Source organism: Polyergus mexicanus, unplaced genomic scaffold (genome assembly GCF_030449975.1).
Source record: "Polyergus mexicanus isolate NDT 795.1 unplaced genomic scaffold, iyPolMexi1.0 SCAF_18, whole genome shotgun sequence".
Classification (NCBI taxonomy): Eukaryota; Metazoa; Arthropoda; class Insecta; order Hymenoptera; family Formicidae; genus Polyergus; species Polyergus mexicanus.
In genome coordinates, this window is record NW_027223338.1 from 3,524,592 (window position 1) to 3,538,897 (window position 14,306).

The 14,306-nt window shown below is 31.6% G+C and overlaps 1 protein-coding gene across 1 annotated transcript in view; it reads left to right on the top strand.

Moving 5' to 3' along the window:
* LOC138941177 (uncharacterized) overlaps positions 1–10,009 on the top strand; it is a 40,982-nt gene extending 30,973 nt beyond the window's left edge. Inside the window, exon 3 of the mRNA XM_070310591.1 lies at positions 9,947–10,009. Within this exon, the coding sequence (XP_070166692.1) occupies positions 9,947–9,971 (25 nt within the window). The 3' untranslated portion in view covers positions 9,972–10,009. The remainder of the gene's footprint in view (positions 1–9,946) is intronic.
* Positions 10,010–14,306: the final 4,297 nt, after the last annotated feature.

Sequence of the window (14,306 nt, forward strand, 5' to 3'; positions counted from 1 at the left end):
ATTACCTTAATCTGCTGCTTACTTGTTATTATCTCAAAATTGTAATTTGTTGCGGCTTTAAAACTAAATAAATTTTTACCTAATTCTGGTATCCAACGAACATCACTAATAGTTACGGTCTTCCACTGGTCATTTACCCAGGCTTCAACTTTTACTTGACCGATTCCTTTAACTGATAGTCTTCTATTATCTGCTAGACCAATTGTCTCATGAGTTTCTTCTTCTTCTATCGAGCAGAACATTTTTCGATCAAATGCCATATGGTAGCTTGCTCCACTGTCTGCTATCCAATCCTGTGAACTCATAACTGTGTTTGCTTCACCAGAATTACATAGAAAAGTTATACCTTGCTTCTTGTCGTCTTTTGACTTAAATTCGTTTTCTGTTTTCTTAAATAGAAAGCAATCTGCTTTCTTATGTCCTGGTTTATGACAGTGATGGCATTTACCAACAAATTTTCCTGTAAATTTTGTATTATTGCTAACCTTTGATTTGTTCTTTGTTTCCTTAGGCTCAAAATTCCTGGATTTTGTTGACCTTGACGCTGCTAAAGCCATCATTACATCATCATGTTTCTGTAAACGCTCGTCAGCATTCATTAGCGCATTATACAATCTGTCAAGCGTCTGATCTACATCAGGTTTATTATCCCATGTAGTACAGAAATGAACGAAACTCGACGGCAAGCCATCCAGAATGATCGCAATCACATTCAGATCCTCGATCTTACCTGCTGCCGCTTTCAACGCACTAAGCGTCTTCTTGATGTTTCCAATGTAGTCAGTCATTAACATGTCCGCAGTCATCCTTGAATTATGCAGCTGTCTATATAGACTTACAATTCGTTGACCCGACTTCTTTTCATAGAGTCCTAGAATTGTCTCCCACATCTCATTTGCAGAATCACATCCCATGATGAGATTAATCACATTTTCCTCGACTGTTAAGCCAATTAATCTTCTTGCGCCTTTGTCTTTTCTCAGCCAGTTATCCAGTTGTTCTTGCTCTATCAGCCTAAGCTCAGTTCCATCAAGGACACCATCAAATCCTTTTTCTTGCATTATGAGCATTAATTGAAATTTCCAGACTGAAAAGTTGTCCTGTCCCGACAATTTCTTAATAACAGCAAGTTCATTACTAGACGTTGCCATTTTTGTCTGATTTTATTTTATAATCTTTCAACTGCTTCCTTTCTTTCTCTCTTACTGAAATTGTCGTGAATCGAGTTTTACAGGCGTATGCTCGTCTCGAAATATCACTATATTCACTCGAGATACAACTGCACAGACAATTCACTATTCTACTTAATAAAATTGCGCGCAGTGGAAGCGTACTGAGCCCATAACCTATTATAAATTATAATGGTTATAATAATAAACACTTCCTGGGTTTATTGAACAAAGCAGAATATTATTTATAAGACCCTTACTATATAATCAGAGAGAGATTAATTAATGCACAGAATAATATATATCAATATTACAAACAGCAACCTTAAGGGTAAAACACTAAACGGAACTAACCGAACAACACTGACTAGAAGTGAGTGTGTATAAAGAAAGGAAGAAAGAAAACTCCCTAAGGATTAACGACACATGCGCACAGGGAAACGCGTCACACAACTATCGCCATCTACCACAACTGCTAAATCATAGAACAATATAATACAAAAGAACTAAGATTAAATTATAGTATTCAAGAAAAGATTATAACTAAGTACAATATTATAACATAATGCATCGAACATTACGCGATATAATGCAAAATGATTTATATTTTGGTGGTAAAATCGTTCTTCTTGGAGATTTTAGACAATTATTGTGTAAAACTGTAAAAGAAAGAGCTACGCGTTGTGAGATTATAAATTTATCGATAAAATTTAGTATTCTACGGAAACAATTTAAAATATTTTCATTGACACAAAATATGAGAACTTTACCACACGAAAAAGAATTTGCACAATTTTTACTAAATTTAGGTAATGGTTCCTTAAATGATAACTCAGATAATGTTCACATTCCAGAAAAATGTATAGCAAACGCAAACTCGGATATAGTTAAAGACATGTATGGAGACATTATAATACGTAAACAATATAAAACTATGGCTAATCACGTTATATTATCTGCAAGGAATATCGATGTTGATGAAATAAATGAAAAGGTAGTAAGTTTGCTAGATGAAACGACAGAGAGAGTTTATACAAGTGTGGATACTCTTGAAACGACTGGAGATAATGAAGATATACATGAAATAATTCCGATAGAATATCTCAATTCTTTAAATCCAACGTGTCTTCCATCTCATGAATTACGCTTAAAAAATATACTATTGTCATGCTTATTAAAAATCTTATTATCAGTGAAGGTTTATGCAATGGTACCAGACTATTAGTTTTAGATTTAGATAATAACTTTTTGCGTTGTAAAATTTTAACAGGTAATAAGATTGGAGAAATTGTTTTTCTTAATCATATCACTTTGTATTGCGGAAATGTATATCCATTTACTTTCAAAAGAAGACAATTTCCGGTGAAACTAGCATTTGCTATGACCATAAATAAATCACAAGGACAGACTTTCGATAAAATTGCAGTAGATCTCCGAAAAGATGTTTTTAATCATGGACAACTGTATGTCGCATTTTCACGAATTCGTTCTTGGGATTCGTTGAAAGTTTATTTAGGGCATAATAATCTGTCCAAAAAAATAAAAAATTATGTTTATAAAGAAATATTCGATTGATAAAGCGTAACGAAAAACGAATGAATGATATATATGATTACGTTGTAATGATGTAAAGACATGATAAAGTAAATGCATGAAAATTGAAGGAATTTTTGTTACAAATGTTTGATTTAATTAAATTAATGATTATGTTTCTGTACCATTTTAATTGCAATTATTAATATGCACTTATCACTTTTAGAAGTAGAAATGAAAATCAAGGAAAAAGGATCAAACTAATAATTTTTGAAGGCTTGAATTCAAAAAGACACGCCACTGTATCGATTATGCTTGGATGGTCGTTCAACTGAGGAATCCTACAATATGAAAAATATGAATAATTCATAATTAAGAAACTAACTGACATTTTCTAAGAGATATTTATTTAAAGTGGACATACACGGGAGGAAGGGACAAATCTGTAATAGATCATATTTTAAACGATCATGTTTATGATTATGATTATGTTTCGATTAAAAAGAAGAAGAAGAGAGAGGAAAGACAGGAAAGGGAAGTGTGCAAGGAAGATGATAGAAAAAGGTATACAGAGAATTTAGGAGTGGGGAAAATAAAGTGATGGTGGAGAAAAATGAAAAATGAGTGGATAGATATAGGAAGAAATTGTAAAGATGAGGGAGAAGAAGGAAAAGAGAAGGAGGGATGGAGGGATGAGTGAAAGAGCGAGGTTCAGGACGAAAAGATTGGAATATAATAAATTATATGAGAAGTAAGAAAAAGGAGAAAAACAAAAGATGGAAGAAGTGAGTGTGTGAGGCGAACAGAGAGGGACAGGTATAGGAGGTAGTGAATAATGAGAAGAGAAAAACATTACGCTTATGGCTACTGAATATTATTAAATATATTGTTCAATATTATTAAGAAATATTATTAAAAATTATTAATATTATCTATTTTATTTAATTTTAAGAAAGAGAGAGAGAAAGAGAGAAAGAAAGAGCGAAGGCAAAAAAGGATAGTTTATTTAAAATTAAAGAAGATGAAGAATAAGCAGTAGAGAGAGAGAGAGAGAGAGAGAGAGAGAGAGAGTTAAAATTAAAGAAGATGAAGTATAAACAAAAGAGTGGGAGAGAGAGAGAAAGAGACAGAAGGAAAAAAGAAGGAGAATAAACATAATATCAAGTAGTAATATTGTTTAGTATTATTAAATATATTGTTAAATATTATTAAGAAATATTATTAAAAATTATTAATATTATCTATTTTATTTGATTTTAAGACAGAGAGAGAAAGAGAGAAAGGAAGAGCAAAGGCAAAAACGGATAGCTTATTTAAAATGAAAGAAGATGAAGAATAAGCAGTAGAGAGAGAGAGAGAGAGAGAGAGAGAGAGATTTTTTGATTGATTGATTGATCTTTATTAGCTTTCTCAGCTATTTGTACTACAAATCTAGTTTACATTAATCACAATATACTCCTTTAACATTCGCTTAAACGGCACAATTCTTTCATTCCCCTTTATTTCAGCTGGCAAGGCGTTATACATTTTCACTCCTTCGTAAAACATACTCTTTTGCGCACTCCTTGTTCTGCAATATTTTATTGCAATATCCCCAGCTTGTCGTGTTTGCCTTTTACTCTGATTTCCCACAATTTCTAACCTATTTCTTAATTGCTCCGGTAACATGTTCCTTAAAACCTTAAAAATAAATATACACACATTATAATATAGCCTCTGTTTTATGGACATAAACTGCAGCGCTTGCAGCATACGCTCCACTTTGGTATGTCTATCACATTGCAATATGATCCTCATGGCCCGGTTTTGTGCTTTTTACAATTTACTCAGCTGTGTTTCTCCCATATCAATTAACAGCGTCGCACAATACTCAAAGTGAGGTGCTATAATTGTCTTATATACAATACATCTAGTGTATGCCGATATATAATTATCTATTCTATTCAAAAAACTCGTTTTTTTCCCTATTTTCTTTAGCATATAATCACAGTGGTCCTTAAATCGTAGTCTATCGTCAATAATTATGCCTAGGTATTTCATTATTTCCACACGTTCAATCTCAGTTCCATCCAAACATTTCAATGTTATATTACCTCGCAGTTCTTTTCTTATACTTCTAACAATCATATATTTCGTTTTTCCTGCATTCATTTTTAACTTATTTATATTCATCCTTCTACCTATCCTTCATACATTCTTCTACTATAGTAAATTCCATATTCATTTTGCCCTCTAATTCCGCGCTGCTTTCTCCAGTTACATATATTAACGTATCATCTGCAAACATTTTTATACTACATCCTTCTGGACAGATTTTTATTATATCATTTATATATACTATAAATAATAAAGGTCCTAATACAGATCTTTGCGGTACTCCATATTCTGTGGTCATTAATTTAGACCATTTATTGTTAAATTGAACCTGCTGTGTTCTATCCTTTAAATATGATCTTAACCATTCTATAACCATTCCCCTAATTCCATATTGATATAATTTCTCGAATAATCTTTCTCTATCTATTGTTTCAAAGGCTCGCTTAAGATCCATGAAAATTACCTCTACCATTTTTGCCTCACTATCAATTTCCACTCATCAATGACTGTTTGAATCGCTGTTTCACACGAATACTGTTTTCTAAAGCCCGACTGATGTTCTGTTATAATACAGTTATCTTCCAAATACGTTTCAATTTGCTTTTTAACTACTAATTCTAACACTTTTTCAAATATTGGTAACATATTTATAGGCCTAAATTCACTTGCTTTTCTAGCTTTCTCTATTTTTGGAATCGGTATTATTGTAGACGTTTTCCAACCTTTTGGACAGCAACCTTCCTTCAAAGAATTATTTATTATATCAACAAATTCCTCTTTTATTACGCAGAGAGAGAGAGAGAGAGAGAGAGAGAGAGAAAGAGAGTTAAAATTAAAGAAGATGAAGTATAATTATAAGAGTGGTAGGGAGAGAGAAAGAGACAGAAGGAAAAAAGAAGGAGAATAAATATAATGTCAGGTAGTAATATTGTTTAGTATTATTAAATATATTGTTTAATATTATTAAGAAATATTATTAAAAATTATTAATTTTATCTAATTTATTTAATTTTAAGAGAGAGAGAGAGAGAGAGAGAGAGAGAGAGAGAGAGAGAGAGAAAGAGAGAAAGAAAGAGCGAAGGCACAAAAAAGGATAGTATATTTAAAATTAAAGAAGATGAATAGTAAGCAGTAGAGAAAGAGAGAGAGAGAGTTAAAATTAAAGAAGAGGAAGTATAAGCAAAAGAGTGGGAAGGAGAGAGAAAGAGATAGAAGGAAAAAAGAAGGAGAATAAACATAATATCAAGTAGTAATATTGTTTAGTATTATTAAATATATTGTTAAATATTATTAAGAAATATTATTAAAAATTATTAATATTATCTATTTTATTTAATTTTAAGACAGAGAGAGAAAGAGAGAAAGAAAGAGCGAAGGCAAAAAAAGGATAGTTTATTTAAAATTAAAGGAGAGGAAGAATAAGCAGTAGAGAAAGAGAGAGGGCCACCGCACAAGCTTTTCCGTAAATATTTTCTTTTAAAAAAAAATGGAATGTAACAACAGCATACTACGTTACGATTGTCTTTGTGCGTTGACTGAAGTTTAAGATTACGTACGAATTTAAATTTACAGTCAGTACTTAACGTAACGTAACGTGTTACGGAAAAGCTTATGCGTTGGCCTTAAAAAAGAATAAAAAGAAATGTTCTAATGATGTGGAAAGTGCGTGCATAGCGTATGAAGTTCGTCCGTATTATAATTAATAAGAAATTCATCATTCTTATTTTACAGAGTTCCGATAGCAACAAAATAACACATTATATGAATATTTGTGCATCTTATGTAGACTGAATTTGTTGAACGTACAGTTACAATACGAAAAGTGTGTTGTAAAAGAGTGATTTCTAAATTAGTGTGTATAAAGTATATGGGCGAGAAGTTCATCCGTATCGGGATTTATTATGGATGTTAACGATGTGTTAAAAACGTAAAATTTTAGTAAATCTATTGAGTAAGTATATTAATATTATCAATTTACATATTAATTAATTTATAGATTTTTCTTTATATTTCATATTACCGGGAAATTGTATTTATTCTAAAAATTATTAATTTTTACATTATAAACAAATAAACAATAATATTAGTTATGCGTTGATTTTTAAGTTATTTTTTGTACTATGATTAATAATATTATTGGTATGAAAAATTTATAAATTTTTTTAAATTAGTAATTTCCAAATATTAATTTCAATTGGTAATTATTTTATAAAAATATTAATATATTTGAAATAAAGCTGTTAGAAAAAAATAATAGTAAAGTAATAATAATATAATAATATAAAAATATAAAGAACCCCGCACTAATCATATGGAAAATCTGTCCCGGTCAAATCAATTGGTTTTTACATATGTTGTAGCTTATGACCTACTGAACAAAAGATGTAATGGGCACAAAGCTTAATAATGGACAGTTATCGAGTTATAACCAGTCAAACATGAAAAATTCGGACTGCCGAATAGTTAAATCTCGGAAGGTATTGATTTTTTTGAAAAATGTTTGAAACAAACATAGTAGGGTTTTACAAAATCTGTTAGTTGGTGACATTATTTGTGAATTTTGAATGACCTTGAAAAGCTCCGTGAACAAAAATCTTCCACAAAAATGCCTATTTTTTATTATATTCGTGTAGCTAAATTCGAGACGTTTTCAAAATATTTTTGATGAACCTTTTTTCTACTAAAACTTCTTGAGAACTAATATACACGATTTACTATCTCTGGTTATGTTGCCGGTACTATCTTACCGTAAGATTATCAAAAACTAACTATTTTATGAAATATTTAATTTTTTATATCAAAAGATGTCAGATTAAAATATAAAATAACTCAAAAAGTGCTGAATAAAAAAATACTTTATTATAGTGTTTTGGAAAGCTCTCGATGTCAGCTACAAGAATACTAAATAAAAAATGGGAGTTTCCATTTAAGATTTTAAAGTTGACCTTCACATGATCTTCAAATGATTTTCCAACGTCAAACCAATGGTACCATCTTATGGCTCCCTCGAAACCAAACAACTTTTGTCTGAAACATTTTTCTCTTCCGGGCTTGGTTTTTGAGATATTTGCCTGAGGAGATTAAAATGGGACACCCTGTATATATATAATTATATTATATAAAATTAAGTTAAAAAGAAAAACTGTAATTAAACATGTAGTTATATAGATGAAAATAATAGTAATGTATAATATTTTGCTTGTACATCAATATTAATATTATTTTAGTTGTATTTATGTATCACATTTTATATTAAGAAATTTGTCGGATTTGTGTTACAGTATTTCTATATAATAAAAAAATAACCTATATAAATATTTGTGAATATTATAGTAATATAAATTCTTTACCTGTTAAATGTAAAATTAAAAGTATTATTAAAAAAGCAATTTTTAAATTAAAGTTTATATTTACGATAAATGGTTACAGTCTATTAAATCCTGGCTGCATAAGAAGCATTTGGCAATAGTGAACCTGAAATTTGACAATACTTTGTTAAATTTACATTCGACGAAAAAGTAAATATACAAGAGATAAAAATATTTTTATTGCATTATATTTATTAATTATTTCGATTTCTTTAGTCATATACAATATTTGAAAGGAAAATATCGTGTAATGATATATGGAATGTCTTATTTCGTTAGCGCAAGATATTGCAAAATTTCAGGTTTATTATTGCCAAATAAAAATTCTTATGCAGTCAAGATTTAATAGGCTGAAACCAGTAACTGTAAATATAAACTGTAATTTAAAAATCATTTTTTTAATACACGTTTAATTTTACGTTTAACAGGCAAAGAATTTATATTACTATAATATGCACAAATATTTACCTAGGTTATTTTATTATTATATAGAAATACTGTAACACAAATCCGAAAAATTTCTTAATATGAAATATGATACATAAATACAGCTAAAATAATATTAATATCGATATACTGGCAAAATATTATATATTACTATTATTTTCATCTATATACAATAGCTAATACATGTTTAATTACAATTTTACTTTTTACTTACGTTTAATATTTTTATATCTAAGAAAAACATTCATGATTGTAAATTTTTAAATTAAAATATTTTTTTATTAGATTGTTTATATACAGTGATCATTAAATTATATAAATTTTTTTACAAAATCTTATATAATTATCTTATTAATTTAAATAAAAATATACTCTATTATGTGTTATATGTATACATACCCAGTAAGCAATTTGATAACAAATTGTTGCCAAATTGGCATCAAATTCGCTCAAAACTTGGTAACAAATCCAGTGCCATCTGTGTCCGCATTAAGCTTTTGTTTTGGTGACAAAGCTTGTTGACATAACCTGACAGCAAATTGACGGCAAAAACCGAGCAAAGCTTGACATGATTTGATGTCAAATTGATGGCAAAAATCGAGCAAGATCTGCGCAAGACAATCTGATAGCAGATTGTCAGCAAAAACCGAACAAATTCTGCAGCTTTTGGCCATTCATATAAAAGTATATATTTAAATAGATTTAAAGCCTTAACCCTAAGTAACAAAATGATGATAAGTTTTGGTCATAAAATGACCATTAGATAATTAGACATTATATAAAACCATATATTAATATGTTAAAACATATAGGTAAATTCAAATAACTTAATTTATAAAATTAAAGATCTTTTTGGACAGAAATTGTTTGAATAAGTGAAAATCGAACAATTATCTGTCCAATTTGCAAAAAATCAATTCAATATCTGGATTTCCTGTATAAGAATTGTGTCAAACATTGAACTGATAGAAATATATATATTATAATATTATTATAGTATTTTGTAGGCTTTATATACACTCATGACAAGAATTTGAATACGGGTATAGATAATGAATAACGCGCCGCATAGCGATAAGCGACTGAACTATTTTATAATACTTTGTAATAAGCTGCAGATTTTGTTCGGTTTTTGCTGCCAATTTGCCATCAAATTGCGCACTCTAGATCCTGCTCAGTTTTTGCCGACAATCTGATGTCAGTCATGTCAGCAAGCTTTGCTCGGTTTCTGCCGCCAATTTGCTGTGTAGTTATGTTAGCAAGCTTTGCTTGATTCTTGCCGGCAATCTGCCAGCTTAATCGGTAATAACAACTCTTGTACCAAATTTGTAGCCTTTTTGCTGACAATAATTTGTAGCAAGCACTTGGCAATATCTGTTAGAACAGACCTGGCTGACTGGGTATATACATACATGTTCATATATATATATTCGTAAAACTATGTAAAACTATATAAAGAAGCAAAAGATAATTAAATATACAGCTATAAAGATGCAAATCTATATGTAAAAGATAATAGCAGTAACTACCCAGACAGCACAAAACATCCTCAGGATCATCCTGAATATGCCCAGGACGGTTCAGGACATTTGTAGGATATTTTAAGATATTATTATAAATATATTTATAAAAATTTAATATGCATACATAATTATTTTTAGTTGTGTCGGCTATTTAATATAATTTAGAAATCTTAAGTATTATAATAAGTATTAATGTCCTATAAATGTCCAGTGGTCATAACCCCTGGATGTCTGTAGGATATATTTGCCCTGTCTATTATATTGGATGTCTTTTGGATTTCCAGAGGACATATACATGTACAATTAATTGTTAACATTAATTTCGTTTAATATTAATAATTGAATTTGATGCGCACATTTTCATATATCCAAAATTATTATTTATTTAATATTTCATGAGAAATGTTACTGTTCGCAACATTCCAAAAACTTTACAAACAATAGTATTCAACCGCTAGTTCGTTTGTTTACCGCTATGCGACACGCGAACTCGTATTTGAGATTTGGTCATGAGAATTATATAAAAATATAAAGCTTGCAAAGAGCAACTGACAGGAAATTACAAATGTAATTATTGTCGTAACCCGACCAATTTCTTAATATATTAAAGAATAAAACAATAAAGTGACACAGAAAAGTGTAAGAAAGAGCTGAGTAAAGCAAAGCATTAAAATTAGAAAAGAGATCAAGGAAAGATAATTAAGAAAGAGCAAAGTAATAAAAGGATATTAATAAAATAAAAGTAAGATACGTGACTAAAGAGAAGGAAGTCACGGTCAAGTTCTCGGAAGCTGAATAAGCAGCTGACGAGACAGACTGACAAGCGGAGCACGAGACATGCTCCGGTCAGGGACACCACACTCCTCCCCAATCAACGACCTAATTAATTAAGATATATAATAAGCGCGAGATGCACCGGCGGGGGCTACTCGCAGGCTACTCGCTCGCTCAATAATATTATCGAAGTACCGTACGTATCGCGCCCGACTATTATAATCGCGAATAAGCAAAGTATATTAAATCTTGCAAAATATACTAAATTATACCTAACGTCCGGGAGTGTCTTATTTCGAGCGTGGATCCTAATCCTTTGGACGTACAAATCCCGAAAGACCTCTTCCTTAGCGGCTAGAGGCACAACAATATGTATCACGTATGTTGCATGTGTTAAAAGAAAAGCAGTCTTTATAACAAACTTTTTTCAGTTTAGTTAGGTTATGAGATCGACAGAATCGGTAGAATATATACTTACTCAATAATTTTTCGCATAATTCCTCTTCATCATTTTGAAGTGTCAATTCTAATTCAGTGGTGTTTATTTTTAATATTATTGAACATAAATCTTCTATTTTGGAGTAAATTTCTGTTTTAAGGTAGGAAGCCGAAAAAATGCGCTAATATGCACTCACCAAGCCGAGAGTGTTTCAGTGGGCGTGCAAGAAACTTGCACTAGCGGTACATTCGGGCAGTACCGTGCCGCACTCTACGAGTTCTCAGTGCGCACTCAGTTCTACCTAATGAAAAACGCTATTATTTAATATAAAAATTCTGCACTTTGTTCGTGCAAAAGATATAGCGCCTGCATTCAGGATAACATAAAAGGATTATAGTAAACCAATAGAAATGAGCTTGGAAGTCTGTGTAAAAAGATTAGTATATGAACTGATTTAGTGTACCATATATGTGTGCGTGCGGAATCGATGCGAGGAGTAAAACAGAGCAATAGATTAGTTGCCGGGTAGCGTGATAGATGAAGCTGATATCTGTTGAGCTAACAAGGACACTAAATTATTGCAGTATCTTTTCTCTCTCGATTATACGCTCTGTCTCTTTCTAATCGCTCATTATGTATTACGTATTAGCTTATGCTCATGTTCCTCGCATATTCACTTACGCGTTCGCTCGCGCTTCTTACTCGCTCTCTCTCTCTCTCTCTCTTCCTCTCTCTCTCTCTCTCTCTCTCTCTCTCTCTCTCTCTCTCTCTCTCTCTCTGTTCATTTATTATTCTTTCATTATCATTATTATATTTTTGTATTTGTTGAACATTTATTATTCTATTTTATTCTTATCTCTCTATACGTAAATAAATAAATTTATTAATTTTTATTTTATACAGCATAAATAAAATATACAATACAAATTATTTTCATTTTTTATTTTACTATAGTTAATACAATACATAATTACGTTTCACTAATACAATACATAATTACGTTTCACTAGTTAAATACAACACATGTACATACAAAAATACACACACAGACATACATAATACTTTTTTTATTTATAAAATATACAATATCTTATTTATGCTTTATAAAATAAAAATGAATAAATTAATTTATTATCATGTAGAAAAACAAGAATAGAAAGAATAAAAATCGAATAAATAAAAAAATATAATAATGGGAATGAAAGAATACAATAAAGGACAAGCGGAGAAAGAGAAAGAGAGAGAGAGAGAGGGAGAACGAATGAGGAGCAAGCGAGATAGCTACATGAAAGACTTCCGAAGCTCGCTCGTGAGACTCGCAGGTGTGTGAAGTTGGCCCCGCATTTTTTGAATTTTATATTTTTCTCAATTGTGCTGCATTGTGCTATGTTTGTGCTAATTTGTGCCGCAAAAAAAAACTCGATAACTCAAACAACATTAAAGATAATAACAAAAACCAAATGCTCACTGGCACCGCACTTTTTCGCGATTAAGCTCAAGTTTTTTTCCTAAATTGGTACCAATTTGTGCCGTGTTGTGCCGTTGGAAAAATTTCAATATCTTATTCCGTTTCGCTAAAAAAATTCACAAAGATAGATAAAAGAAACATGTATAAATCATACTGCAATGCAAATATAGAATTTCTGCAAGTTGTGCCCTTTTACTATTTTAAATATAAAGTAAAAGCAAGAGAGATAAAAATCTCAAAAAACTTAAGGACTGATAAAAATTCATGAAAAAGGGATGGGCGTGAATCAAAAATTTGACATTTTTGAATTTTTTTTGATTGTGCCAAACTATGCTAGAGCAGCACAACAACTTTTCCAAATGACAAAATTTCCTCAGATTGCTAGATTTCGCAGCACAGACAAGTTAGGAAACAGACGTTAGGAATAAAAAATTTCAAACTTCTGTAATTTACGAACGCTGATAGATAATCGAATTCTGCGAGTTGTGTTGAATTGTGCTATTTAAAATCTACGAGTGTGCGCGAAGAAAACTGATAATTGATTAAGCAGGAGTTCGTTTTTAGACAAATAAATGAGTTCCACTTGGAGTGTCTATTTTCTTAAGATATACAATCAACTTATTTACAATATTTACAATGCGGACCTTGATAGTGATATTACGAATAACGCGATCCGCGAGCAACGGAGCGGTCCGTAATTCTTCGATATTATCCAATTAAGCGCACCGCGAGCGACGGTGCAAGATGAAAACGAGCTATTTTCGAATTTATAAGAACTTCGGTGTGTAAAGCACTACTTTCGTTCTCCGAGAGTCGCAAGTCGAGAGAGCTCGGTATCTCGGGAGGAGCTTTTATACGCTTGTGAGAGTGGAATATTCTAGAAGCTTTTTGGACGTGTTTTTGATCAAAAGGTCGGATTGTCCGTTAAACTGACAGCATGACAATTTTTGTTCCTTGTTATTATTTTTCTCCTCTCGAGTGATCGCGCTGGGCTCGCATCGATTTTGATCGAGACGGAGCGCTTCGAATGTGATTAGCGGAGCGTAGCTTACGTCGCGCGCTGTGATTTGCTGCGGCGCTGGGCTGATAGCGCGCCTCCGCGATCGAGCGGCAATTTTGTATTTAATTTAGAGAGCTCTTGATTTCTATGGTTCAATTTTGAACATTCCGCTCGCCTCGTAGAATGCGGTCTACGAAATTGTTGGTGCCGTTTTCTCGATTTCGAACTCATTGCGAACGATCGCGTTCGCTACGTTCTAGCGGTCGGTCCAGCAGTATTGAGTCACGTGCCGCGAACGTGGTTGTGTGTGACGTGCGCAGACTGGAATGCGGCGCTGTGTAATTCGGCACTGTTTACTGCTTGCTTTCTTCATACGATCAGCTGTGCGCCCGGCGCGATAGTCTCATAGGAGGATCCAAACGCGAATTTTAAGAAAATGCGTTGCCGTTTACGCTCCCTGAGGGCGGTGAACAAGTGGCTCCAGTGGC